Source organism: Panthera tigris, chromosome A3 (assembly GCF_018350195.1).
Source record: "Panthera tigris isolate Pti1 chromosome A3, P.tigris_Pti1_mat1.1, whole genome shotgun sequence".
NCBI lineage: Eukaryota > Metazoa > Chordata > Mammalia > Carnivora > Felidae > Panthera > Panthera tigris.
In genome coordinates, this window is record NC_056662.1 from 69,207,621 (window position 1) to 69,234,680 (window position 27,060).

The 27,060-nt window shown below is 36.1% G+C and overlaps 1 protein-coding gene across 19 annotated transcripts in view; it reads right to left on the reverse strand.

Annotated features, from left to right (window-relative positions):
- NRXN1 (neurexin 1) overlaps positions 1–27,060 on the reverse strand; it is a 1,119,427-nt gene that overhangs the window by 693,548 nt on the left and 398,819 nt on the right. For 7 of the 19 annotated variants that reach the window (XM_042981362.1, XM_042981361.1, XM_042981364.1 and 4 more), the window contains 3 exons: positions 5,018–5,319; positions 2,887–2,910; positions 1,675–1,836 (listed from right to left, as the gene is read on the reverse strand). In XM_042981362.1, the coding sequence (XP_042837296.1) occupies positions 1,675–1,836; positions 2,887–2,910; positions 5,018–5,319 (488 nt within the window). Of the gene's footprint in view, positions 1–1,674; positions 1,837–2,865; positions 2,911–5,017; positions 5,320–27,060 lie in introns of all 19 variants that reach the window. The other 12 variants (XM_042981375.1, XM_042981374.1, XM_042981372.1 and 9 more) reach the window with 2 other exon arrangements.

The window sequence follows — 27,060 nt, forward strand, 5'->3', positions numbered from 1 at the left end:
AACAGTCATCCATCAAGACTCTCACATTCTTACTCTTTTGTGTATCTTCCTTGTCTACTAGATCTCTTAATTATTTCATTCTCTTGGACTCCAAAGGGCATAACTCTGCCGCACAATTTAGTCCCTCATCACAGTCTATTATATATTTACAAAAGCTGTTTCTGTTTGTAAGAGACTCAAGGGTTTGCACAGTCTCCTATGGCAGGGACCCCAACAGACATTTCTTTTGGGACACCGTATTAGGTGGTTAAGAACACAACAGAGTCTGAAATCAGATTTCTTTGATTAAGCTCTAGGCTTTAATACTTGTTAGCTGTGAGACTTGCTCAAGAAACTTACCTGCTCCAAAACCTGATACCTTCTCTGAAAAATGCAGATAATAAAATTACTACTTGTACTGTGGAAATCCCTGTGAAACTCTTAGGAGAGCAGCAAACACAAAATAAGAGTTCAGAATATGCCAGTACTATTATTAATAATGAAAATAATAATTATTTTATTATGCCCACAGAATTTAGCAAAGTCCTGGGTCATGCTACATATTTATTAAGGGTAAAAGTTATTCTCTGGGAGGAAATCAATCCCTCTCACCACAAAGTATGGTTAAATTCAACTTTTCAGAAAACTGCACCTCCTTATATTTGTTAAGACTAGCATTTTCAAATCCCTCTTAGGATTCTTCTATATACATCCACATACTGGGCAAACCAGTATATATTCATAAATGGAAGAGAGGCAAGGATAACTTAAGCAGTGGCCGTTTTTCACTGATGTTTATCTGAATCGAGTTTATATGATTAGAATATTTTCCTTAGAATAAACCAAAGTATATAACTGCTTAGAAATAGCACCCATGGCAAATCATTCATAAATTCAAAGTTATTCAACTTTACATTTGGAGCTCTATACCATTAAACTGCAGCCATAAAATGCAACAGAAGTCTCTGATTCTAGCAGCCAAAAGAAACTGGGTTGTATCTGATTGAAAACAGGCAGCTTGTATGGAAAAAATATTAATATAAGTTGAAATTCAAAGACTTCCCGATCTTTCTCTCCCTGTACCCCGCCAAGTTCCAATTCTATCAAGAGTTATAATAGATAAGGGCAGCTGAGAATGAGGGATGAAATTACTGATATCTTTTAGTCTGATAGTTTGGCTCAGGTAAATATCAAGTATGCTTATCAGATAACAAATGAAATAGCTTTACTTCTTTAGAACACATTTAAAACATAAGAACAAAATCATCTCATCATACAGACTCATTTGTTTTTGTTTTATGCAGCCTCTCTTGTAGCTGAATTTTTAATTTTTTTCCAAGTCACCACTGTATAAATAACACATAGACATTTAAGTAAAAATGAGCAAGGCATTTAACTTCACTCTAGACCCAATATTTTTTTGTGCTTGGCTTCCTTGTATAGCTAATACACAACTACCCATGCAGATCTTAATTGTGACTTACAGACTACTAAAGAAGAGGAACTTAATTCCTTCATAATGTTCTCTGAGCTGCCTCCCTCCCCCAGTCCTACATAAACAACAGTAGAATACTGAATTTAAGGTTGTGCCATTTGACTCCTCAAACACTGGGTCTTCAGCAAAGGTGCTTTCAGTCCGGATCTGAAATGATGGCATCATGGATTAGAAATGATTCCAGTGACAATGATATTTACCTCTTTGAGACAGCCCATAAAGTTGTTACTGACTGGTGACCCTGGAAGGTCTGCTGTGCTGGGACTGCCTCCAACATAGAAAAAGTCATCAGACCCCAGCATGGTATAATCTTCTTGCGTGTAGCCCGTTGTGGTAAGAATCCCATCCACTGATATTGTCACCTAGATAACAAAGCACAGGGAAAGGACACGCTATACTCAGACCTAGATACTGTAATCCTGGGATATGCCTGTTTTGTGTTTTGTTTTGTTTTATTTTTTTCATTTTGTTTTTGCTTTTTTTTTTTTTTTCTGTTTGTTTGGTTTTTATTTTCAGACCTATGGCGGAACCCATTTTCATGTCTGTTTGAAGTTTATTCTTGGATTCTATTCAACTAGCCCTAAGAGATCTAAACTAGTTAGAGAGTTAACTGATTATTGGACTAGTGTCAGCATCATCCCTACTGCAACTCAAAAGTTATTTAGCAGACACAAAAATGGTGTTAGTAAAATGCTTCCTAGGTTAGTTTTGCTGGTGTACATATTAGTAAAGTTTAGTCGTCTGTTATTCACTAATCACAACGTGCACCTTGTTAACATAAAAGGCGCAAGCTATTTCCAGCAACGTCACTATTTGCACTATTGAGCAGCAGTTGTTCAGCATGCAAGTGCCTAAATCCATGCCAAAGGGGAGGAAAGGCAAAACAACCAGTGGAAGCAGCACACGCTGATGTGCACATGCAGGAGGGACAGTACAGTTCAGAAAGGAAAGGAAAGAAAACAGGGAGAACCAAAGGAAAAAAAAAACAAAAACAAAAAAAACAACTGCTTTGTGATGACGTAAAGATGAGTGGGTGTGGCATCTCCAACATTCCCAAATCAGGTGGGCATGCCATGCATCATGAATGGTTAGAGACTGGCTGAGCTTGCGGTCACTCGGGCCAGCCACCATTTTGTCTTATCCCGTGTTAACCACAGCTGGATGCAAAACGTTCGAAACGTTAACGATGCCCCTACAGGTGAGTTGGAAAACAGAAGTTGACAGGAACAGGTAAAAAATAAGAAGGTCAACAACAGATGAAAAGAAGGAGGTCAAAGTAAGCAGAAGAGTACCAACCGCAGTTCCTCTTTTGTTAATGATGTCTACAGTTAAAAGAAAGAAAGAAAACACACGGCAAACCCAAAATAAGAAACAATTAGAATGATATCTACCGAACAATGTAGTTTGTTTACCATAGCGTGTCCAATGCCTGAGTGCTTTGTGGAGAAGGGGGGAGAAAGGAAATTAAAAACTGTGAACAGAATAACGATCGTTACTTAAAAAATATGATGGTCTCTACCATGTTAGTACATTTTTTGATTCAGGTAACGGTTAGTAGAATGAAACATTCCATGAATGACATGTTAGTTATTAAGCATGTTAGTAACATAGAAAAAGGGCAAAAAAATTTTACAAGAAAAAAGCAGACTAACAAATAGGCCTCCCACAGAGGTAATATTTTTCCTGCCAGCATTGTTCGTAACTTGCTACTAGATAGAAACAGACACATGGCAACGTTCCCTTTGTCTCCCTGAGTACATCTGAAGGTCATTTAAAAAGTCTAAAAGGGATTCAAAGGCCTAAAGCTCATCAGCTGACCACTGCCGCCTTATGCCCATAAGTGATCCCTCCCCCACCCTGGCCCACCCAGCCCCAGCAAATTCATAGGAATCGGTTGGCATTGCCCTGCTACTCAATTTTACAGCATACAAGGACTCCTCCTCAACTCCAAAACTTCCTTCGGTCATATTGATGGACTTTAGGGTCACAGTTTACTGCAATGAAACAAAGCAAAGATCCTGACACATAGAATGAGTAGAATGGATTTGTTTTTAATCTGTCCTGCCACACATGCACCCCAGCTGTATAACCAGTTTCCTTTGAGCTACCAATTCACAGTTTGGTTTGTAACCTGAGCAAAGGCAAATCTAGAAAGTGGGCTCCTCAAGCCCCACCCTTCCTTCTGCGCTTCTCTCAAATGAGCCTCCGGTCTCTTGGTGAGAATCTGAGAGAAAAAAATAAAAAAAAGGAAAACCAAAGAGACAGACTTATAGGAAATCTTTGGTCTATAGCTGCACTGAGGGTGGGCGACTAACTCCCAGGGCAGGTGTGAAGCATGCAGGGCCCCTCCCATGCCAAGAAGGCCTCTGAAAGGTCTTTGAGGGTCTCAAGAATCCTTCAGTTTTACTTGTCTGCCTTAGCTAAACTAAGTCTGCACTCCTAAAATGCCTTTTTTTTTTTTTTTTTTTTGCCTCTCTAGTTTGGATAGTTTAAGCCTTTCAGAAGCGGGAAAGAAAATGTTAGATGGTTAACAGCTCAGAAAGAGAGGGCTGTTTTAGTAAAGGAAAACCAGAGACAATCCGGTCATTCTCCAACTGTTCAGAGAAACAACAAATATGTTAAGGATATTAGTTTGAGATCAGCACGTACTGCAGAAAAATTAGTCACTGTCAACACTTAACAAAATGACACATTGTAATATAAAATTTCAAATAATAACCCAAACTTATAATGTTCAATATAAAAGGACAATCTATTTCCTTTCATCTGTGTATACAGATAGATATACTGTAATAAGATGCCTCAGTTAAAAACATACAGTATATGTGGACCCACAGATTTACTAAAGAATTGATATTTTACTAGTATATAGACTCTTGAAAGAATTTTTTTTTTTTTTTAAATACAACCAAACAGAAATGGGCACCTAGAAGATGAAATGGTCTCTCCGGAGCCATTTGGGATTTAAAGTATCTGTGCTAAAAAAATTAAAAAAAAATACCTTCATAAACAGAATCTTCAGGAGATGTATAGGCCCCCAAAGTCATTTTTCCCCTTGAGGGGCTTTTCATGTCCCCATGTCAGAGGTGGAGGTGGGGAGGGAGTAGGGATTGATACAATCCCAAATCACAAACACACTATTTTTTTTTTTTACTACAAAAAAGGAACTGTGATTTAATGACCCCAATGTGCATGCTTCCAAATGATCACCATGAAAACTATAATTTAAAATCAAACAAAAAAAATTAAAAAAACCAACAAAATCACACACATCACAGGAAGGGCAGGTCGCAGGGATATCCTTGCAGCGATCTGGGCAATTGTCACATGTCGCTGTATTAAAATAGCCTTTGGGCCCCCAGAACTTTCTAGATATGCCCCTGCTCAAGTATGGCAGGAAGATTCATCTCAGAAGAAGAAAAAGCTAATTTGTAAGCGACTCTGAGGAGCCCTGCATCATGTTGTTAGGATTTTCAAGTACCACACACACAGCTGTATAGTGAGAAACAAAGCCAGTAACTCTCTTATCCACTGCGCTGTTACCTGACGCAGATTCCTGGTGACTTTCACATCATGCCAGGCATTATCATTAAACTTTCCATTCACGGGCTCCACTAGTGCTTCAAAGGCCCCTGATCCCAAATTAATGACCAGAGAAACAGCTCCATTTTTCAGGGCAAGATTGACATAATCAGCCGATTTCCCAGTGTGAAGCATCAGTCCATTCCTCTGAAGAGTTTTAAAGGACAGAGTTATTTCATCGCTGCTGCTTTGGATGGGGTTTTGAGACAAGTCGTAGCAGAAGTATTCAGATCCCTTGAAAGTGGCAATATATTCTTCTTTTCCTAGAGGAAAACAAATATACACATGCATAAGTAAAGAAATATACTATGTAAATCAGCAGACCTTAACACAAACAAAATCAATCAGCCCCCAAATTAACTCTATCTAATTAACATTCATGACAAGAGCCCTGTCAAACAGAGTCAAATGGTACTGTAGGTGGCAGTATATTTTTAATAAGCCTCTTAAGCTATTGGGCCATCAACTGGAATAGCTAAAGCTGACATTCTTGAAAATTCAATTAATTTTTAAGTATCACTGCAAGAGCTCTGATCAGAGAAAGTAGCTCTGTGATATCTTCAGGGCATGAATCAGGTACCATAAATGCATATTGGATGGTTCTACTCTGCTGGCAACAATGGGTTCCAATGTGTTTGCAACATTCTCGCCATCCAACTGCGGCGTTATCTTAATTTTCAGTGAGACATTTATATTCAAAGATCTTCTCAGTGAAGAGCCAAATATTTTCATCCCTGAGGAACCATGACAAATTATCTGGTAAGGGGAGAGCAAAGAAAAAAATAGAATTTGGTCTGGGAGTAAATACATCTCCTCCAGAGCATGTGCATTCTTTTTTTTTTTTTTTTTTTCCTCCCTGGATGGAGTTTAATGGAGTCTGCTGGATTGTTGATTCATTCCCTGATCTCACCAAGCAGATGGTAGGGCTGGCTTTTATGACACTGGTAAAATTTCCAGCACATCAACATGGGAATAGCATGTAAATGAAGTCTTAACATTTTCTTTATATCTGTCTCTACCATTTTTACAAGTAACAATGTGGATCCCGCAAGATGTCAGACAGATCAACCCAAAAAGTGGGTATTTGGAAAAATCAGTCTTCTTTCACTGGTTGAGTAAGTTTGCCCAAAGGAAGAGTGTAAGCCAAAGCTTCCTCGACTTCCTAGGCAGTGATGGTATTGCGCCAAGAAAAATGACACAATATGGTCTGGAATCAGCTTCTGATAAACTATAAACACAGAATTATAAGTGGTACTGGCAAATCTAATGTTATGTTGGTAATATAGCGTCTCTACCCTGTCTACTGGAGGGTTCATATCAAAAAGGGGCTTACCCTTGGCAATAGGTTTTTACCTCAGAGCTAATTCATCTGACAGTGAAATAGCTCACATCCTTGCATCAGAGCTCAAATCAAGGTTTCAGCTCACCAAAGCCTGATGACCCGACTCTTCGGATGCAGACAGTGCCACAAGTGGCTACAGGTCGGAAAGGCATGGCACTAAGTAAGCACCTAACAAGTAAGCACCTAGGGATTTTCACAAGGGAGTGTGAGCCCTTGAAGAATAGTCACTGCCTACTAGTAAGTTATTAGTGACAACTAGTGGTCAAGTCAAACCCATCACATTCTGAGGCAGAACCATAGCAAGGACAATGCAAGCCATGCTAGAGGTCCCCTCCCATTCATACACTCAAAATATTGGCTGAGCACCTCCCAAGTGTTAAGCCCAGTCCTAGTCCTTGGGGATAATGGAGTGGCCAAAGCTGACAGGATTCCTATCTCTGAAAGTTTACAGTCCGGGTGTCTACATCCCTGGTCAGTTCACTATGGCAAGTAGCTTGATACTGGGAGTTAGCACAACTAAATATTTCCGATATACTGAAGCGGGGGGGGGGGGGAGTAGGTCAAAATATGAAATTAGATCCTGGCTTGGCTACTTGCTAACTGCACTGGAAGGGCAGTTATGCATCTTTCCAAGTCTCAGATTCTGAAAATGGTCAGTTATGCCAGTCTTGCAGGATAAAATGAGATAATGCATGTATAGACATCTAGCAAAGTTGGTAGGCATGAGGAATGGCAGATGCCTTCCTTCTTGTCTGTCTAATGTAATAAATGTGATAAACAATCTAAAACAAATAGCACATGTCAACTTCATTGGGAAATCTAGAATATTATCTTTAAGGTCAGAATAAGGATGCCTACTATCAACATACTGTACTTGAAGTCCTAAATAATGTAGGAAGATAGGAAAAATATATAAGCATTATGAAGACTATAAGCGAAAAACTCATATTAGCAAATATTATTGTATGAATTGAAAGACCAAAATAATCTTCAGAGAAATTTTGGATTTAATAAGGTATTTCAGGGTTCTGTGTACTGGGACAGTAAGTCTTTTAAACATCTAAAAACAGATCTATAGATTTGATGAAATTCCATTAAAAATATGAAATTTTTAAATGAATGTGAATAGATGATTCTACAAGTTCTATGGGAAAAACAAAGAGCCCAAAATAGCCAAGCTATGCCAGAGAAAGATGAAGGAACTTTCTTATGTAAAGGTGGACATTTATTACAAAATTATGGTAATAAAGATAGTACATTAGGATAAATAAAAAAGGAGGAATTAAGGCGCGCCTGGGTGGCTCAGTCAGTTGGGCGTCTGACTTTGGCTCAGGTCCTGATCTCACAGTCCGTGAGTTCGGGCCCCGCGTCGGGCTCTGTGCTGACAGCTCAGAGCCTGGAACCTGCTTCTGATTCTGTGTCTCCCTCTCTCTCTGCCCCTCCTCTGCTCATGCTGTGTCTCTCTCTGTCTCAAAAATAAATAAAAACATTAAAATTTTTTTTAAATAAAAAAAGGAGGAATAAAAATACTGAAACTAAAAATAGTCTTAAGCATATATGAAAATGGTCTATATCAAGTAAGGCATTGCCATTAAATAAGCAAAGTATAGATTAGTTAATAAATGGTGCTGGTTATCTATATGAATAAAGTGAAATTGGATCTCTACATCATTTACAAGAATCAATTCTCTATGCATTAAGGATATAAGTTACTGAGGCAAATCTGTAAAATTTTTGTAAAATAAGAAAGTAAGATACTCAATTATGGAATGACCTATTAAATAGGCACAAAAAGCACTAATAAAATATCAATACATTCAACCACATTAAAATTAGGAACACCTGTTCATCAATAATATCATAAAGACAGAAATAATATAAATAAAAATTGTGACAAAATATTTTCATGCCATATTATTTTAAAAAGGACTACAATCCAGGGTATGCAAAGCACTCTGATAAATCAATAAGAAACAAGACAAACAATGGGAAAATGGGCAAAAGAAAAGCACAGTAATTTCACAGAATGAATGAAAAGATGCTCAATCCTGTAAGTCTTCTGGGAAAGGCAAATGCCAAATTATATTAAAATACCATGTCATAACCTTGAGATTGACAAAAAAATGAAAATAAAAGAGAAAAATTCCAGGTTTGGAAAAGCCATGGATATAACGTAATTCTTACTGCTGCTGAGAAGGCAGATAAGACGAAAACTGACTGAATTCAGTAAGTACTACTTGGCATTACATAATCCCATGGGAATTTCTCACAGTGTACAGGTCTCAGTCCTCAGAAAATGGTTACTGTACTCAATAGGAATAATATACCCCACTTGCTTTCAATTAATTTTTTCTGCTCATTGTTATGATAGTTTTATAATAGTAGTCACATGAATTATGGTTCACATACATATACATACATTATATATAGTGAGATTAACTTATCTGAAGATGATATTTGCAGAATTTTCATCCCCCCTGAACACTCAGAATAAGTCTCTGAGCCACAGGGAGTTTTAAAGACCCTCCTCTGGCCCAACCTTTTGATGTACATTATTAAGAAAGTGAGCCAAGAAAAAGACTCTTAACTATAGAGAACAAACTGAGGGTTATTGGAAGGGAACTCGGTGGGACATGGGCTAAATGGGTGATGGGCATTAAGAAGGGCATTTGTGATGAGCACTGGGTGTTATATGTAAGTGATGAATCACTAAATTGTATACCTGAATCTAATATTACACTGTATGTTAACTAGCTGGAATTTAAATAAAAACTCAGAGAAAAAAAAAGTGAGACCCATACAGTTTAAATGACTATCAAGTTCAGAAAATGTACCAGGAACAAAAGCAGGACTAGAACTCAGCCTCTGACTACCCTTAAATAACTAAATAACCAAACAACAAAATAACAAAGTTTCTGGGTGTAAAGAGTTTTGGTTTAGTTAAAAGACTAGCATTTTATCCAAGTGACCTAATGTCATTTCAAATTGGCATAATTCAAAATGCATCTTAACAAAGGATTCATTTGCCAGATAATGTGACAGACCCAAGGGGGAAAAGTAGTAAACAGAGTCTGCAATTCAGTAAATGGCAAGCTTTGAAGTTATATGAGTGTTGATGACATTTAACACCAGGATGTTTCTATTACCTAAAAATGAAAACATAATTTTTTGTATTGTTTAATTTCAAATTTAGATAATTCAAATTTGCATTAAAGGCAACCATATAAGTATTGGAAAAACTCACTGTAGAATGTATCATTACCTCAAAAAGCCATAAATGAGACTTGAATCTAAGCAGGAAAAATATTTTTGCTATACTGTTTTTCATGAAAGAATATGTATATATTCTTTATAAATATAAAAACACATAAATCATTCTATTTTTCTACAACACAAGAGGAGTATTTCCTCCAACTCTGTCTGCTACTAGATAGTCTTTGTCATTAAGTTTTGTACTGGCATAAGCAAATAAGAAGCAATATAGTAAATAATTATTTATATTTTCCTATTGAGCATGCAAAGAATGGGTCTATTTCCATTTTAAAATACAAGTCCCAAATAACTTGTGCATTTCCAATATGTGCTAATGGGTAAATATAAAAAAGAAATCAAATACCAACAACATTTTTCACAGAACTAAAACAAGTAATATTAAAATTTATATGGACCCATAAAAGACCGCAAATAGTCAAAGCAACCTTGAGAAAGAAGAGCAAAGCTGGAGGAAACACAATCTCAGATTTCAAAGATATACTACTAAGCTGTAATAATCAAAACACTATGGCACTAGCACAAAAGTAGACATACAGATCATTAGAACAGGATAACGAACCCGGAAATAAACCTATGCTTATATAGTCAATTAATCTATGACAAAGGAAACAAGAATATACAATGGGGAAAAAGTCTCTTCAACAAATAATGCTGGAAAAACTGGACAGCTTCTTGCAAAAGAATCAAACCAGACTACTTTCTTATACCATACACAAAAATAAACTCAAAATGGATTTAAAGACCTAAATGTAAGATCTGAGTCCATAAAACTCTTACAAGAAAACATAGGAAGTAATCTAAGGTAGATAGGTATACAAGGAGGTAGGTAGGAAGGAAGGAAGGAAGGAAGGAAGGAAGGAAGGAAGAAAGGGAGAGAGAGATTAGATTTACAGTAATACATATAGCAACAAATAATTATTTCCAGGAAACATATAAATCAATAAACAAATTGACAAACCAACAGAAAAAAATAGACAAAATATATGAACAGACACTCCATGAGAATAGGATATTCATATGAAAAGATGTTCAACTTTGTCTTCAGAGGCATTGACTGAAAACCACAATAATGTATCAATATATTCCCCTACAATGAATAAAATGAAAAAGATAAAATATACAGAGTGTTAGTGAGAACGTGGAGCGAACAGAACTCTTATATATTACTGGTGGGAACTACGTTTTAAAATCGTTTGGCAATATCTTTTAAGTATGGATATCTGCCTACTCTACCACCCAGTAATTCCACTTGTGAGTATATATCCAGCAAAAATTCACATCATCAGAATACCATACTGGTATGTTTGCCCCAGCACTCTGCATTATAACCTCAAACTGAACATTTACAAAATGTCAATCAATGGAATGGAAATTGAATTATAGTTACACAAAGGAACAGTAATGAAAATACATAATCTTCAATTACAAACAAAAATATGGCTAAATATTACAATAATAAGGTTAAGTAAAAAAAGAAAAATGCCAGACTTAAGAGAGTACTTACTTATGATTTCATTTATGTAAAAATTTTTAAAAACAAGCAAAACTAATCTCTAGTGTTGTAAATCAAGATAATGGCTAGATGAAATGAGAACTACTGAGGACTATGGGGTTCTAGTAATGTTGTGTTCTTTTTTTTTTTTTAATTCTAGTTAGTTAACATAGACTATTATATTGTTTCAGGTGTACAATGTAACGATTCCACAGTCCCATACAACAATCTGTTCCCAACATAACAAGTGCACTCCTTAATCCCCATCACCTATTTAACCCCCACCCCCACCCCACAGCCTCCCCTCTTGTAACTATCAGATTGTTCTCTACGATTGTCTGTTTTTTGCTTTGTCTTTCTCTCTTATTTTTTCCCCTTTGCTTGTTAGTTTTGTTTCTTAGATTCCACATGTAAGTGAAATCATATGATATTTGTCTTCCTCTAACTAATTTCACTTAGCATTATACTCTCTAGCTCCATCCGTGTCTTTGACAAAGGCAAGATTTCATTCTTTTTATGGCTGAATATATATACATTTGTGTGTGTGTATTTTATATATATATATATATATATATATATATATATATATATATATTATCATATATATATAATCACTTCCTTACCCATTCATCAATTGATGGAAATTTGGGCTACTTCCAAACCTTGACTACTGTAAATAATGCTGCTATAAACACAGGGGAGCATGTATCCCTTTGAATTAGAATTCTTCTTAATTCCTTGGGTAAATAACCAGTAGTGCAATTGCTGGATTGTAAGGTAGTTCTATTTTTAACTCTTTGAGGAAACTCCATACCAGAGTTGCTGCAACACTTTTCATTCCCACAGCAGTGAAAGAGTGTTCCTTTTTTTCCACATCGTCCCCCAAATCTGTTGTTTCTTGTGTTGTTGGTTTTAACCATTCTGACAGGTGTGAAGTGATATCCCATTGGAGTTTTGACTGGCATTTCCTTGATGATGAGTGATAGTGAGCGTCTTTTCATGTGTCTGTTGGCCACATGGATGCCTTTGGAGAAATGTCTGTTCATGTCTTCTGCCCATTTTTTTAATTGGATTATTTAGTTTTTGAGTGCTGAGTTTTATAAGTTCTTTATATGTTTTAGATACTAGTCCTTTATAAGAAATGTCATTTGCAAATATCCTCTCCCATTACATAGGTTGCCTTTTAGTTTTGTTGATTGTTTCTTTCAATGGGTAGAAGCTTTTTACTTTGATGTAGACCCAGTAATTTCTTTTCACTTTTGTTTCCCTTGCCTTAGGAGACATACCTAGAAAAATGTTGCTATGGCCAATGTCAAAGAAGTTACTGCATGTGTTTTCTTCTAGGATTTTTATGGTTTCAGGTCTTACATTTTGGTCTTTAATCCATTTTGAATTTATTTTTGGGTATGGTGTATGAAAGTGGTCCCATTTTTTTATATATATAGCTGTCCAGTTAGCTGTGGGATTTTCATAGAAGGCTTTTATTATATTAAGATATGTTCCCTCTAACCCTATTTTGTTGAGAATTTTTGTCACAAATGGATGTTGAACTTCGTCAAGTGTTTTTTCTGCACCTACTCATCATATGGTTCTTATCCTTCCTCTTATTGATATGATGTATCATGTTGATTGATTTGCAAATATTGAGCCACTCTTACAACCCTGGAATATATCCCACTTGATCATGGTAAATGATTTTTTTAAATGTATTGTTGAATTAGGTTTGCTAGTACCTTATTGAAAATTTTCTATCTATGTTCACCAGGGATATGGGTCTGTAGTTCTCCTTATTTAGTGGTGTTTTTAATCTAGTTTTGGTATCAGGGTAATGCTGTCCAACTGGGAAGTTTTCCTCCCTTTTAAAATTTTTTTCAATAGTTTGAGAAGAATAGGTATTAACACTTTTTTAAATGTTTGGTAAAGCTCACCTGTGAAGCCATCTGGTCCTAGACTTTTGTATATTGGGAGTTTTTGATTACTGATTTAATTTCTTTGCTGGCTATTGGTTTATTCATATTATCCACGTCTTCCTTTTTCAGTTTCAGTAGTTTGTATGTTTCTAGGAATTTATCCATTTCTTCTAGGTTTTCTAACTTGTTGTCATGTAAGTTTATAATATTCTCTTTCAATCCTTTGTTTTCCTGTAGTGTTGGTTGTTATGTCTTCTCTCTCACTTATGATTTTATTTTTTGAGTTCTTTCTCATTTTTTCTTGATAAGTCTTTCTGGAGGTTTATCAATTTTATTAATTTATTTTTCAAAGAACCAACTCCAGGCTTCATCAATCTGTTCTACCATTTTTTGTTGGTTTTGTTTTGTTTTGTTTTTTTAATTTCTATAACATTCACTTCTGCCCTGAACTTTATTATTAACTTCCTTCTACTGGTTTTAGGTTTGTTTGCCTTTTTCTAGTTCCTTTAGGTGTGAGATTAGGTTGCTGATATGAGATTTATTTTACTTCTTGAGGTAGGTCTGCATTGCTATAAATTGTCCTCTTAGAACTGCTTTTGTGGTTCTCATAGTTTTTGAACCATGTGTTTTCATTTTCATTTATTTTCATGTACTTTCTACTTCTTCTTTGATTTCATGGTTGACCCATTCATTGTTTAGAGCATATTAATTAACTTCCATGTATTTGTGGTCTTTCCAGATATTTTCTTTGTGGTTGACTTTGAGTTTTATAGTGGCATGGTCAGGAAAGATGCATAGCATGATGCTGATTTTCTTGAATTTGTTGAGCCTTGTTTTGTGGGCTACTATGTAATTTATTCTGAAAAATGTCCTGTGCACTTGAAAAGAATGTGTATGCTGGTGTTTTAAGATGGTGTTCTAAATATATCTGTTAAATCCATCTGTTCCAGTGTTCCATTCAGAACCACTGTTTCCTTATTCATATTCTGTTTATATGATCTGTCCATTGATGTAAGTGGGGTGTTAAAGTCCCCTACCATTATTGTATTATTGTTGACTAGTTCCTTTGTGCTTGTTATTAACTGTTTTATGTACTTGGGTGATCCTATGTTGGGTGAGTATATATTTAAAATTGTTACATCCACTTGTTGGATTGTCTCTTTTATGACTGTATAGTATCCATCTTTGTCTTTCACAGTCTTTGTTTTAAAGACTATTTTGTCTGATATAAGTATTCCTACTCTGGCTTTCTTCTGACACCATTTGCATGATAGAGGATTCATCCTCTCACTTTTAACCTGCAGGTGTCTTTAGGTCTAAAGTGGGTCTCTTGTGGGAGCATATAAAATGGGTGTTGTTTTTATACACTTTGTCAGCCTATGTCTTTTGATCAGAGCATTTAGTCCATTTAGTAATGTTATGTTCTTGATCTGGATTCTGGTTATGGATGTGCTCAGATTGCAGAAATCATTTAGCTGTACCCTTATGATATGTGCAGTTCCCCGGATTCATGCTATATTTCAATAAAATAATTAAATAATCCAATTTAAATAATCTGAATAATTGAGAAAAAATCCATCTAATATAGTATTATTTGTTCTGATTAACAGTGTGATACAAGCAAGCCAGTATTCTTATTAATGCTACTTTTATTAGTGAAAACTAAAATAATAGCAATAATAGTAAAATCAATTATGTAGTATTTAAAATCTTCTCAATGCATAGTAATATCCCTTAATACCATTTGCTCTTCAGAGCAACCTCACAACATTTAGAAATAATATATAGGCGGCATGGATATAATCATAATTGTTTAAAGGACCATACTCTAAAGATGCTGATTGGGATCCATGTTAAGGTGAAAGAAGTTTCTTTCATAATCACAGAGATGCTATGAGAATAGAGAGACAACTGAAAAAGTAAAGTTAAAGTTAAAGTTAAATAATTGGAGCATTTACTAAAATTATATATTAATTTGTTTCATGTTGCTATATAATCGTAAGAAGAGATCACATAGGATACCTTTGGATTTTAGTGCTATTCAGTTTCATCCCTCCAATAAATTAGGTAAAAATACAGTTTTTTTCTCAATTTTCTAAGGGAAAATTCAATGGAAAATTTGGAATTCTATAAATTCTTATCATGCTGACTAGATGATCTGACTCTGACAAAGCTAAATTTTATGGAAATAAACCTGAGTTTCTGGTTCAAAATCACCAACTGAACAACGGGTTAAAACAACTAAAGCCAAATCTTTGGAGGACTTAGAGCATGAATCAACAGTGTGATGGAGACACTCAAAGAAATTCATATAAGCATGGATTATATTCATGCTGGTGCTTAGAAGAGTGATGAGATGGTCTTGTACTTCAGTGCTGGTCCACCCACATGTATGATACTCCTATTTAGTCAAACTAGAATGTGTTTCAATATATGCTGAAATGATAAAAGGCTTCCAGATTATATAAGGAAATAGCTTTTTAAAAATGTTTATTTAATTTTGAGAGAGAGAGCGTGTGTGCAAGCAGGTAAGGGGCAGAGAGGGAGGGGGAGAGAGACAGAATCCCAAGCAGACTCCACACTCAGCACAGAGCCTCACATGGGGCTCTAACTCACCAACTGTGAGGTCATGACCCAAGCTAAAACCAAGGATCGGATGCTTAACAAACTGAACCACCCAGGAGCCCCTACATAGGGAAATAGTGAAAGTTCTTTAAAGAAAAAAAAAGGGGGATATATGACAGCATCTTCAAATATCAGAAAGGATTTCCCTCAGATGAAGGTAGAACATTTCATTTGATAGTAAACAAATTTCTCATCACAGAAAGGACCTAAACATAACGGAACCACTTAACTGGATAGGATAAGGTTTTAATCTTTGGAGGGTAGACTGAACAAATGGAATGTTTTCAACACCAAGGATTTCTACTTTATAGAGAGCAATGTTAGACATAGAGAGGTGAGATGACTTCCAAGTTAACAGAAAAATTGATTCTCAGGATAAAGCCCATTCATACAGCCTATGCATGGGGGAAAAATGTCATGAATTTGGCCCTGTGTTTCCACATAGTTCAAGTTCGATGAGCTTCTTTATTAAGTGAAGGACCTGCAAGGGAATGACCTTACCTCCTGAGTACAAGGATGCCAATGGGCAGAGAGGAGTCACACTGCCCCCACTTACATTAGGAATATCAGGCGTTTTACCTATGCCAAGAACATGGCCTACATTATTGTTCTTGAATTTTGCTCTTCATATGCACAGTCCCAATTACACAGGTTTTTTTAAGGTTTTACTGTATTCACATGATTCTGAGACTGTGTTCAACACAAAACTAGAAACTAAAGTCAACATGTGAAAAAAACAAATGAACAAAAACAGGCATTTGAATGAGAGACTTGCTTCATTTGTTTTACTACTCTACAAGTCAAACACACAAGAATGTCCCGCCAAAAACATCCTTGACTTAACAAAGGTACACACTAGAAGTTTACATATCAAATTAAGTAAGCCTGGCTGTCTGACTGTAAAGATAAAGCAAGTAGAAAAAGGGCAGTCTGACTATTGAAAATCACATGAGGTTAAGTCCTGTCCCTAAGAAGTGTAACAAAAAACAGCATCATTTTATTTGCAACAATCCTATGTAATTTAAAAATTAAAACAATCAGTTGATCACCATAGGGAAAAATAGTATCACTTTAAATGGAGTTCACTCTTTCCTTAGATTGCCTGTCTGATTCAATATTGTAAATCATTCCAAAATTCTCAAATATGATTCAATCTATGTAAATTCTGAGGCTAACTTCCACTATTTGCAGCAAGAAATCAAGGATTATAAAATATTCATCACTCAAGATTTTATTTCACTTTAGGTATACCTCAAAGCAACCAATCTGGAAATAGGTTGCCAAACACCTATCAGTTAACTCCCCCAAAAGAGGCACAGTCTTAATAATGATATTGAGGTCATTAAATATGAAAGCTAGAGAAGACTTAGATATTATTGAGCACAAGGCCTTTCTTTATTAGATGAAGAGAGTAAGGACCCAACAGATAAAATTATGATCACATAACTAATTGATGTAGGATCAGAATATAACCCTTGACTTCTTGAGTCCAATCTCAGACTCTTCCTTATTTCCCAGATATTTCCATGAAATAAGTCTCTAATTCATGATCAAAAATCAAATACAGCTTAAACTTGAACATACTGTTCCAAAAGAAAATAGGACACAGTCCAAAACTCTAGTACAACAATTTTCCAATCCTATTGTGCAACTGATTTGCATTTGCTTAAATAACTGCAGGTGCTGGGAACCAAAAGCCACTCTATGCCTGTCTGGGCAGATGACCAGTCACTTCTGCATGGATCATATGATACACAGGGTCAGTAATATACAAATACTCTCTCATTCACCAGGTGGACAATATTGCAATTTCTGGGCCTGTCCTCAGGCTCAACTCACAACAACTGAATCTATGAAAACTAGACTCTAGCATATTTTAACCTGGACGAACTCAGTAACATAACCAAAATAAAAACATACTGTGGCGATTATAGACTTTACAAAGAATCTCTACATGAACTTATGATTTCTTTAGGTTCCAATGAACAATTACCTAATATAGAAGTAGATTATATAATATATAATAACATTATAGGAATACAATTATATGCATAGCAGATATACCAACATTCTACATTTATAGAAAATCCTCATTTATAAAATGGACATGAAGTAAATAATTTCAAATATGAAATCACTTTATTACCAACTTGGGTAACATATAGGGAACAACTTGTCTATATAACCAACCTCAAAATAATGGCCAATTTATAACATGCAGCTTTCTCTCTAGAATCAGAGCGGGGCTGCCTCTAATTCTAAAAATCTGTCTTTTGAGATAGCCACATATTTTGGTCATGTGACAAACTGTTCCACGTCATAAAATATGATTTTTTTATTGACACAAATTATGGCATCTTGGAAGGCAAGACAGAGTGGAGGAGAACTTCATAGAGAAGAGCAAAGTGTTGTTTAAAGAGAAAATGTTTAAATAATATGATCTCAACACCTGCTATCCAAAGTGTGATGTAACGAACAGCATCATCACTTGGAGCTTGTAAGAGGTATTAATCTCAGGACCTCTCTGCAGTCTACTGATGCAAAATCTATATTTTACTTAGATGCCCTAGGTGATCCAGTGAACATTAAAGTCTAAGAGTCTTACTGTTTGAACAGATTCTAGATTAATGTGATTTAGAATATCTTCTAAGAATTGTAAGAGGTTTTTGTGTGTATGTCTGTCATGACTGAGTTAAGTATTAAAGACAAAATATTTTGATATCATGGCACTTCTCTTTAAAGAATGAACATCCAGAATAGCTACTTTGCATCTTTTCATTGGAAGGGAAAAAAATCAGAGAGATCTGATCAGTGTGTGTGTCAAATATCTATTTAATATGCATCTCAGCAGAGTCTAGCCATTAAATCATTGGAGGTAATCTCTGAATTCTTACTGTCAACATGTGTCACCGTTAGGCAACATTACAATAGGATTCTCTGTAGGTTTGGTAACTTAGAGCTACTCTTATGAGTAAATCTAAGGGGTGTCTATCTCCTGGAACAGTCTAACAAGTCATCTTTGTTAGTGAACGTATTTCACGAGGTTCATGCAACTGCAGTTATGTCTCTCTAGAAATAACTTGGTTTATCCACTGCTGAAACTGAAAATAAACTATCATTAATTCTGTGATTTTTAAATGTTTGTTTATTTTTGAGAGAGAGAGAGAGAGAGAGACAGAGACACAGAGGGTGAGTGGGGGAGGGGCACAGAGAGAGGGAGACACAGAATATGAAGCGGGTTCCAGGTTCTGAGTTGCCAGCACAGAGCCTAACGCGGGGCTCGAACTTGCTGACTGCGAGACCATGATCTGAGCCGAAGTTGGACATTCAACCGACTGAGCCACCCAGGCATGCCAAACTATCATTCATTCTAGATGTGACCTGGCTCAATGAAAATGAACAGGCCCAGGCTGTCACACTTCTACTTATAGTTGAGTGAACTTAGAACTTGTTAAAGTAAAAAATATCTACCAATGGAAGAAATTAATACTACTAAATATGGCCTACTGTATTTAAAACAAGAATGATAATTCCTTAAAAGAAAGAACTAACTTTGTCTTAGGTTGGCATCCCCAGTATTTTCAGTAGAGATGGGAGTAAATGAGCATGTGACAAGTGTAATGAGGAATTGGGCTGTGATGAGAAGGGATGTACTTATGTTACTCTGCTTCTTAGGAGGGTTGGCTAAGGTTTTTGATTTATTTTAGTGTGTATGTGTGTGTATACGTGTGTATTTTATGATACACTGCTAACTTGCTATGAAATCAATCCAAAGTAGTTGGGAAGCATACTAAGTCTGTACTAAGATCAGTACAAACTAGGACCATTCAGATTGCAGGGTAGCATTCTTTCCAGTAGGGGAAGAGAAGGGATGAAGGTATCCCATAGCACGTCTTTGATCTTACGACCATAACAGTGAATCAAAAGTCAACATGTAAAGTGTCTGGAACTGAAAATGGAGTCAAGAGGGAGAATACTATTTATATCATTCATTTTATAATTACATATACCACGCCCACAATTTGGAGGCACTACTCTAGGTATTAGAAATATAGCAGTTAACAAGGCCCTCAGCATCTCCACTCTCATCCAACTAGTGAGGGAGAGATAACCCTAAATAAGGAAATAGTCTCTTGTGACACTGAACACACAAAAGAGACCAGAGAGAGAGCAGGAATGACCAGGGCAGGGTGACTGATGTCGGTGGCCAGGGGGCTCTCTCAGCTGATGACGCTGAAATGGAAGACTTCAATGCTGAGGAGCCACTCAGGAACATCTTGTCAAAGAGTATCCCAAGCACAAAGAACTCAAAAGTGCAACTTATTGAAGTGGCAAAAACAAAACAAAACAAAACAAAACAAAACAAAACAAAAACCAACCAAACAAGAACAAAGAAAAAAAAACTTGGTTTATTTCAGGAATGGAGAAAAATTCCATGAGCATTGAGCATGGTGAAACAGGGCAATGTGGATTGAGACGAGATCTGCAGCTAGGTCATATAAGGCCTTCTTGATCTTGGCCAAACTTTCAGATTTTATTCTGTGTACAATGCAAAGCCACTGGAGTATCACAGGCTGGGGAGTGATAGGATTTGAATTATATTCTAAAAAGATACCTCTGGCTTCTGTATGGAGATTGGACTATGGGTATATATGGCAGCAATGAGAAGTTTTGGACCACAGGGACACAGGCTATGGAGTCATACTCACCTGGGCTTGAATTCCACTCTCACATTGTGAGTAGGAGTTGGACAAATAACTGATCACCTTAAAATCTGTTTTCTCATCAGTAAATGGAAGTAATAAATGTTACTTCCAATGTTAAATAATATATGTGTAATGGATTTATTAAAAAGTTAAAACCCATGGCATATATCCATGATATATAAAAATGAAAGAGTATTTATTCATGTATTTATGCAAAAAAAATCACTTTTTTTCACCACCTCTTGTTATCTTGGGCAGAATCACTGAACTTCTGGTCACTTTTGCTTATCAAAAGTCAGGCTAATTTATAAGTTTAACCTAAGACTTGATGTGAATTTCATTTCTCACCTCAATCTTGAGTTGAGGGGGAGGGTGGAGGGATGCGGTATGCTGCTAGGCATCTTCTTACCATCTGCTTTAAGATCTGGCCTTTCTTGGATTTTCTAGATATTAAGAGAGACAGAGACAGAGACAGAGAGAAGAGGGAGGGGATGGGGGGTTGAGAGAGAGAGAGCAAGAGAGTGCTAGTGAGAGATCATGAACAAGAGCGGGGAGAGGGAGGTAGGAAAGGATAAAAAGACAGTGAGGGGTGGGATTCATCTGGCCCAATTGGCTTCATTCTCCTGCTCCAGTTTTCACACGATACCCCATAGCATCTGGCTACTATAATCATACTGGCCAGATGACTCAAGCCCCAGCGTAAGTGGAGTGTCTGTTTGACCCATAGATTCTTAGGCATCCTGGCTGCACCAAATGTTGAGAGTGTAAGCTATATTCATTTTGTTGACTCTACCTTGCCAGTTTCCTTCTCCCCTCTTCAGAAAGGCACAGGGCAGGTCAGCAAATTTGATACATATGTTGCCAAGCATCAGTAATGTATAATACCAATCTTCCTTTTTTTTTTTTTTTTTTTTTTTTTGCATAATCCAGTTCTATACATGATTCCATAGTACTCTCTTTTATCAGGTAGCTTGGGCAAAGGAAGCACACTACTCCTGGAACAGTACATTTTCAGAGTACCTCTGACCTAGTGATTCTTTTTTCCCCTTATCTGCCCCATCCCTTAATGCTTACGTGGACAGGGAAGGTTGTCTTATGGTAGGTGCTGAGGGAGACAACTGGGCAGTTTTTAGAGCTTCACTTTATACTGGAGGTATTTTGTCTCAGGGTGCTTTAGTCAACAATTCTATGAGGAAGATTTCTCTTGAACTTTCCACTGGATACACAGTCGTTCCTGGCTTGTGGTGGGCAATCAATTGCTAGCTATTATTAACACTATTATTAAAGTAACTACTACATTTTAACGTAGTTTTAAAAATACAGCTTTTTTTAAATTTATTTATTTATTTATTTATTTATTATTTATTTATTTATTTATTTTTCCAATATATGAAATTTATTGTCAAATTGGTTTCCATACAACACCCAGTGCTCATCCCAAAAGGTGCCCTCCTCAATACCCATCCCCCACCCTCCCCTCCCTCCCACCCCCATCAACCCTCAGTTTGTTCTCAGTTTTTAACAGTCTCTTATAAAAATACAGCTTTTTTTAAATCAATTCTTTTATGAGCCAGAATATCATTATGCCCCAAATCCTAATGGCACGAAAATTTTGGTTAGTTAAGGTTCATGGAATAAGAAAGAGATGCAAAAATTACAAATAGCATAAAAGAAGAAAAATATGTCTCTATTGATGGTTTGTCCTGATCGCATGTGATGTTTGTGCTTTTTTGTCTTTTTTGGTTTTCATTTTCTCAGGGAAACACACTAGGCTAAGGATCAGGAGACCTGTACACTGGCTTCTACTTGGCCACTTTGCAGCCGCCTGCCCCTGGCCTCTTCCCTTAGCCTCCATGCACCTCTTTTTCCTTCCTGAAAAATTCACAGAGCTGGACTAAGTGCTCTCCAGTGTTTCTTTCAATTCTAAAATCCTGTGGTTCTGTAACATTCTTGATTTATTGAGTCATTGTTTCATTGATTCATTCAATAAACATTTACTGAGGCCCAACTCTGTGCCAAACTCTATTGCTTTCCTGCTGTCAAAACCAGGCAACATGCTAGACTTAAAATGTCTTTAAAATTTCCTGAGGTTTGCTGCTTTTAAAAGGAACTTTCTGTAGCAACCTCTGTCTCTTTGGGTTTCTAGAGCTGGTTGTCTTCTTATTCTGTAAGGACTGAAAATTTTAGAAAAACAAAGGGGCATGGGAAGGTGTTTTGTTCACACCAACAGAAATAAACTTTCTATTCTGATCACCTTTCTTCCCTAGCCCCAAAAAGAACACCTTCAACAGAGTTTCCAGTACTATGGATGCTGGGGTGTTAAAAGAACATGTTTGATAATTTCCCCCAAGTTTTGTTTTTGTTTTTTTTTTTACATTTATTTATTATTTTTGAGAGACAGAGAGAGACAGAGCACTAGTCGGGGAGGGATAGAAAGAGAGGGAGACACAGAATCAAAGCAGTCTCCAGGCTCTGAGCCATCAGCACAGAGCCTGACGTGGGGCTCGCGCTCACGAACCATGAGATCATGACCTGAGCCGAAGTCAGACGCTTAACTGACTGAGCCACCCAGGCGCCCCTCCCCCAAGTTTAAGTTACTTTTCTATATAAATCCAATCCCTGGAATAATAAAATATTTTAAAAGAATGTTTATAGTACTTACTTTAAGTTTATATGTATTAATTCAGGAGTATGCATATTTCTTGAATAAAAGTATAGAAGAATCAATCAACAATGTGTAGCGTCAGTATTTTTGCATTTGTTAGTATTATGGATAGAGCCCTTAATTTGGAATTAGGAGCCCTGGGTTCAGTTCCCTACTTTGTGGAAATGCATTTCCTTCAGTAAATGACTCTAGTAATGCTATCACACCACGCTTTTGGATTTCTTAAAAAATGAGGATCTGTAATATAATGATTATGGGATTATTATTATTATTATTATTAACTATAAAGTGATTCTTCTCTAACTTCCCGTCATCCTATCTATACCTGTGTTGAAAGCATGGTATATCAACATTGTCTAGCTCAGCACTTTCCATCCCAGGTTCCTTATCTGAATTGAATACTATTTTCTCAATTCTCCCAACAATGGTACAAAACTACCACCTGTCTAGATACATAGGAGAGAAGTTAGCTCAATAAGTGTAATGAATTCTTTAGGGCTTTATTCTCTTCCCAACACCAACAGAGCTCTAGCCTAAGTGCAAACACACAGAATTTAGCAGAAAGATATTGGAAGTAGCTCACAGAATAAAGGAATCATTGAAACACAAATCTTGGAAAGGAAGGAGCATAGGGAAGATATGAGCTCCTCAGGGCAGAGTTCATGGGGTTTTATCACTCATATAACTCAATAACAATGGACCTCAAACTCAATAGTAACCCCTTTCCAGTTGTGAACTCCCCAAACGGGATTAAATGTGATTACTTTGGCTTGTGTTAGTCAGAAGTGTTTGCTCCAGATCAGACTTGTATAATCAGAGTAGGGAAAATGGCTAGGTTATAAAAACATGGACATTGTAAGAGGACTCATCTATTAACATCTGACATTATCAACAAGTTGGCATTGTGACCTAATATTAAAAGAGCACCCCTCTTGAGTGGGTGACACAGGCTTCCAGTTATGGAACAAATAAATCACAGATAGGGAGGGTGTAGCATAGGGAATGCAGTCAAGGGTTTAGTAACAGTGTTTATATGGTGACAGAGGGTAGCTACACCTGTGGTGAGCACAGCATAAAGTGTAGACTTGTGGACTCACTCTGTTGTATACCTGAAACTAAGGTAACATTTTGTGTCAACTATATACATGTACTTCAATTGAAAAAAAAAGAACACCCTTTTTAGGAGGTGAATAATTATTAGAATTTCCTTTTTAGTTTTACCTATGATGTAAACTTAGGTCTTAAAGTCCAGTGTAAAAAAAAAAAAAAAAAAAAAAAAAAAAAAAAGCAGACATTGGCTGATTTGTGATTAAATTTATTTGAACTCTAAAACTTTATCCGAAATATCAGTGAATCACAGAATTGTTAACTTAGAGTTGAAAGTAGGAGATCCATAAAGGTTATGAGATTTTTCTCTAGTGCATATAGCTAGGAATAGGCCAAGTCGGGATGAGAACCTGGGTTTCTACATGAGTTGATTCCAAATAGGGCTGGTCATCAAAATCACCTTGGAAAACCTTTTAAAAAGCATATTTCTTGCACCCATTCCCAGAAGTCCTACTTTGATAAGACTTGGTTGGTGTTCCTTAATATTTGATTATTATATTTACTTTCTAGTTACTTCCAGTAAACAGTGTAACTGGAAACTCTTTTTTTTTTTTTTTTGTAGAGCACTGGGCCATCCCTCGCCTCTCATTTCCCAACAAACAGGGAACACAAAATGTGAGACAAAATACAATCAAAGCAACCAAAAAGCAAAGCACATTCTCACTTTTTAATATGGAAGTAATCTGATTGGTAAGAGAACATTCTGACCAGACTGAATAATACCACCTCTTGAAACCGTAGTTGTAATTCACAATGCATCCATTCACTTCTCACAGCAACCATTCTCTGGTCTCAAGGATGGGACACATTTCCACATTCACAGGCTGTAAATGCCTCCCTTCCTTTCTACTTGTTGTGAGTGAACCAAATACCCAGTTAAAACAAGTCTTTTCTTTCTTTCTTTATAAATCTTTATTTATTTATTTTGAGAGGGAGAGAGTGGGGAAAGGGCAGAGAGAGAGAGGGGAAGACAGAGAATTCCCCACTGTCAGTGTGGAACCTGACATGGAACTTGATCCTGAACCATGAGATCATGACCTGAGCCAAGATCAAGAGTTGGACACTTAACAGCTGAGCCACCTAAGCGCCTCACAAGTCTTTTCTTTCTAAAGATCATTTGCTTTAACATTTTGTAACAAAAACATATGATATATTTTACATCTCATGCTTGAAATAAGTTGCCTCTACCTCTATTCCTCTGCATTCCTTTCCCATGAATAATTCATAAAACTACAAAATCAAAGAGATCTTCTAATTCAAGGGCTTTCAAAAATTTTACATATGATACACCGACTTTGCTACTTGTAATGCACTCTTCTATTTTTTATAGAAACAGTAATTGATCTAAATTGATTTCATAATCGAATAACAGTTCAACACTTAACTTTAAAAAACACTGATTTAATTCAGCCTTTGCATTTTACAAACAAGAGAACTAAGGCCCAGAGAATTTAAAAGACTTCAGGGAAAAAAAACAAACAAACACAAACTAAAACAAAAGAAAAACAAACAAACAAACAAAAAAAGCACTTAGCTTGTGGATACCTTGGATTAGAATTTGGATCTTGACGGAATCCTTTGCTCTTTCTACTACATTCTGTGGCATTTCTAATGCTAATTTGGATAGGTTTGAATGGACACCTTTATAGTTTCAGAGAAAATAAAATTAATTTTGAAGAATATAGGCCAGTCTGTTTTGTTTTGTTTCCACTGTGACATACAATCCTAATTTAATCTTTCTTAGATATCTAGTTTTTATAACTCCTAGAGAAAGTATAAAAATTAAAGCTTCATAGCTTTCATATCACCAAATAATATTATCATCAATTTGCTCAGCTTGCAATTTAAAAGTGAAGTAATAATCTTAACTATCTCACCATATTTGCACCACGTTAAGTATCCCAACACCAAAATTTGAATTTTGCAGTTTCTTTTGATAATAGTATTATAATGGAAGGGTTTGATTCAAATGTTCAGATATTCCTATTTAAGAAGAGAAAATGCATTTTATTTTAAATTGATAGTATTTCCCATGATGTAGAAATAATCTATATCACTTTACAAAACAAAACCAAAATGAAAGAAAAAAACCACCATAACTTGGATATATATAAGCATATCGACAAGAAGCTAATTACTGGCTTATTAGGTATGTCAGCATGAGGCGATATAACAGAATGTTTAATATTCATAGTGGTTCTCAGCTTGGCATTATCAATCACCTAAAGAGCCTTGAAAAATATTGATGTCTGACTTCCAGTTCCTGACCTCAGAGCTCTCATTTAATTGGTTCAGTGGGTGGCCCGGGCATAGAGATTTGCAGTTTTCCAGGTGATTCTAATGTGCAGATATGGTAGACAATCTACGGTTAAGAGAAATATGACTGAGGCATTTAATGTATAATAACCATGCCTCTGTAACTCTTTTAATTTAGTTACAATAATGTGCCAAAATTTTGCAGCTCTTTAAGCTATAATTTACATGTTAGATGTGACCATCTGTGTATAGTGCTGATGTACATTTGCATATTGCTTGAGTAATTAATAAGTAGTTGGGCATATTTTATCTTACAAAGTGGGAACACAATAGCATTTATGCTCTCCCTTTCAAGAACGTTATTAGATTGGCCTTTGGAAGCATTTGATTTAAAGTCACAGTTTACTTTTTAAGGGCCGATCATTATGTAAAACCACATGAATGAATACTCTACCTATTTGATAGTATGGGAAACTAAAACCCATGCTGATATGACACATCTTCCTGAAGGAAACATCATCTAAGAGCATTTTAAAATTATATCTTGCTACAAACTCAATCCTGTTTGCCCCCTGCCCCGCCCCCCCAAAAAAAAACAATTGGCTGAATTCAGTTGTTTTCAGTTTTT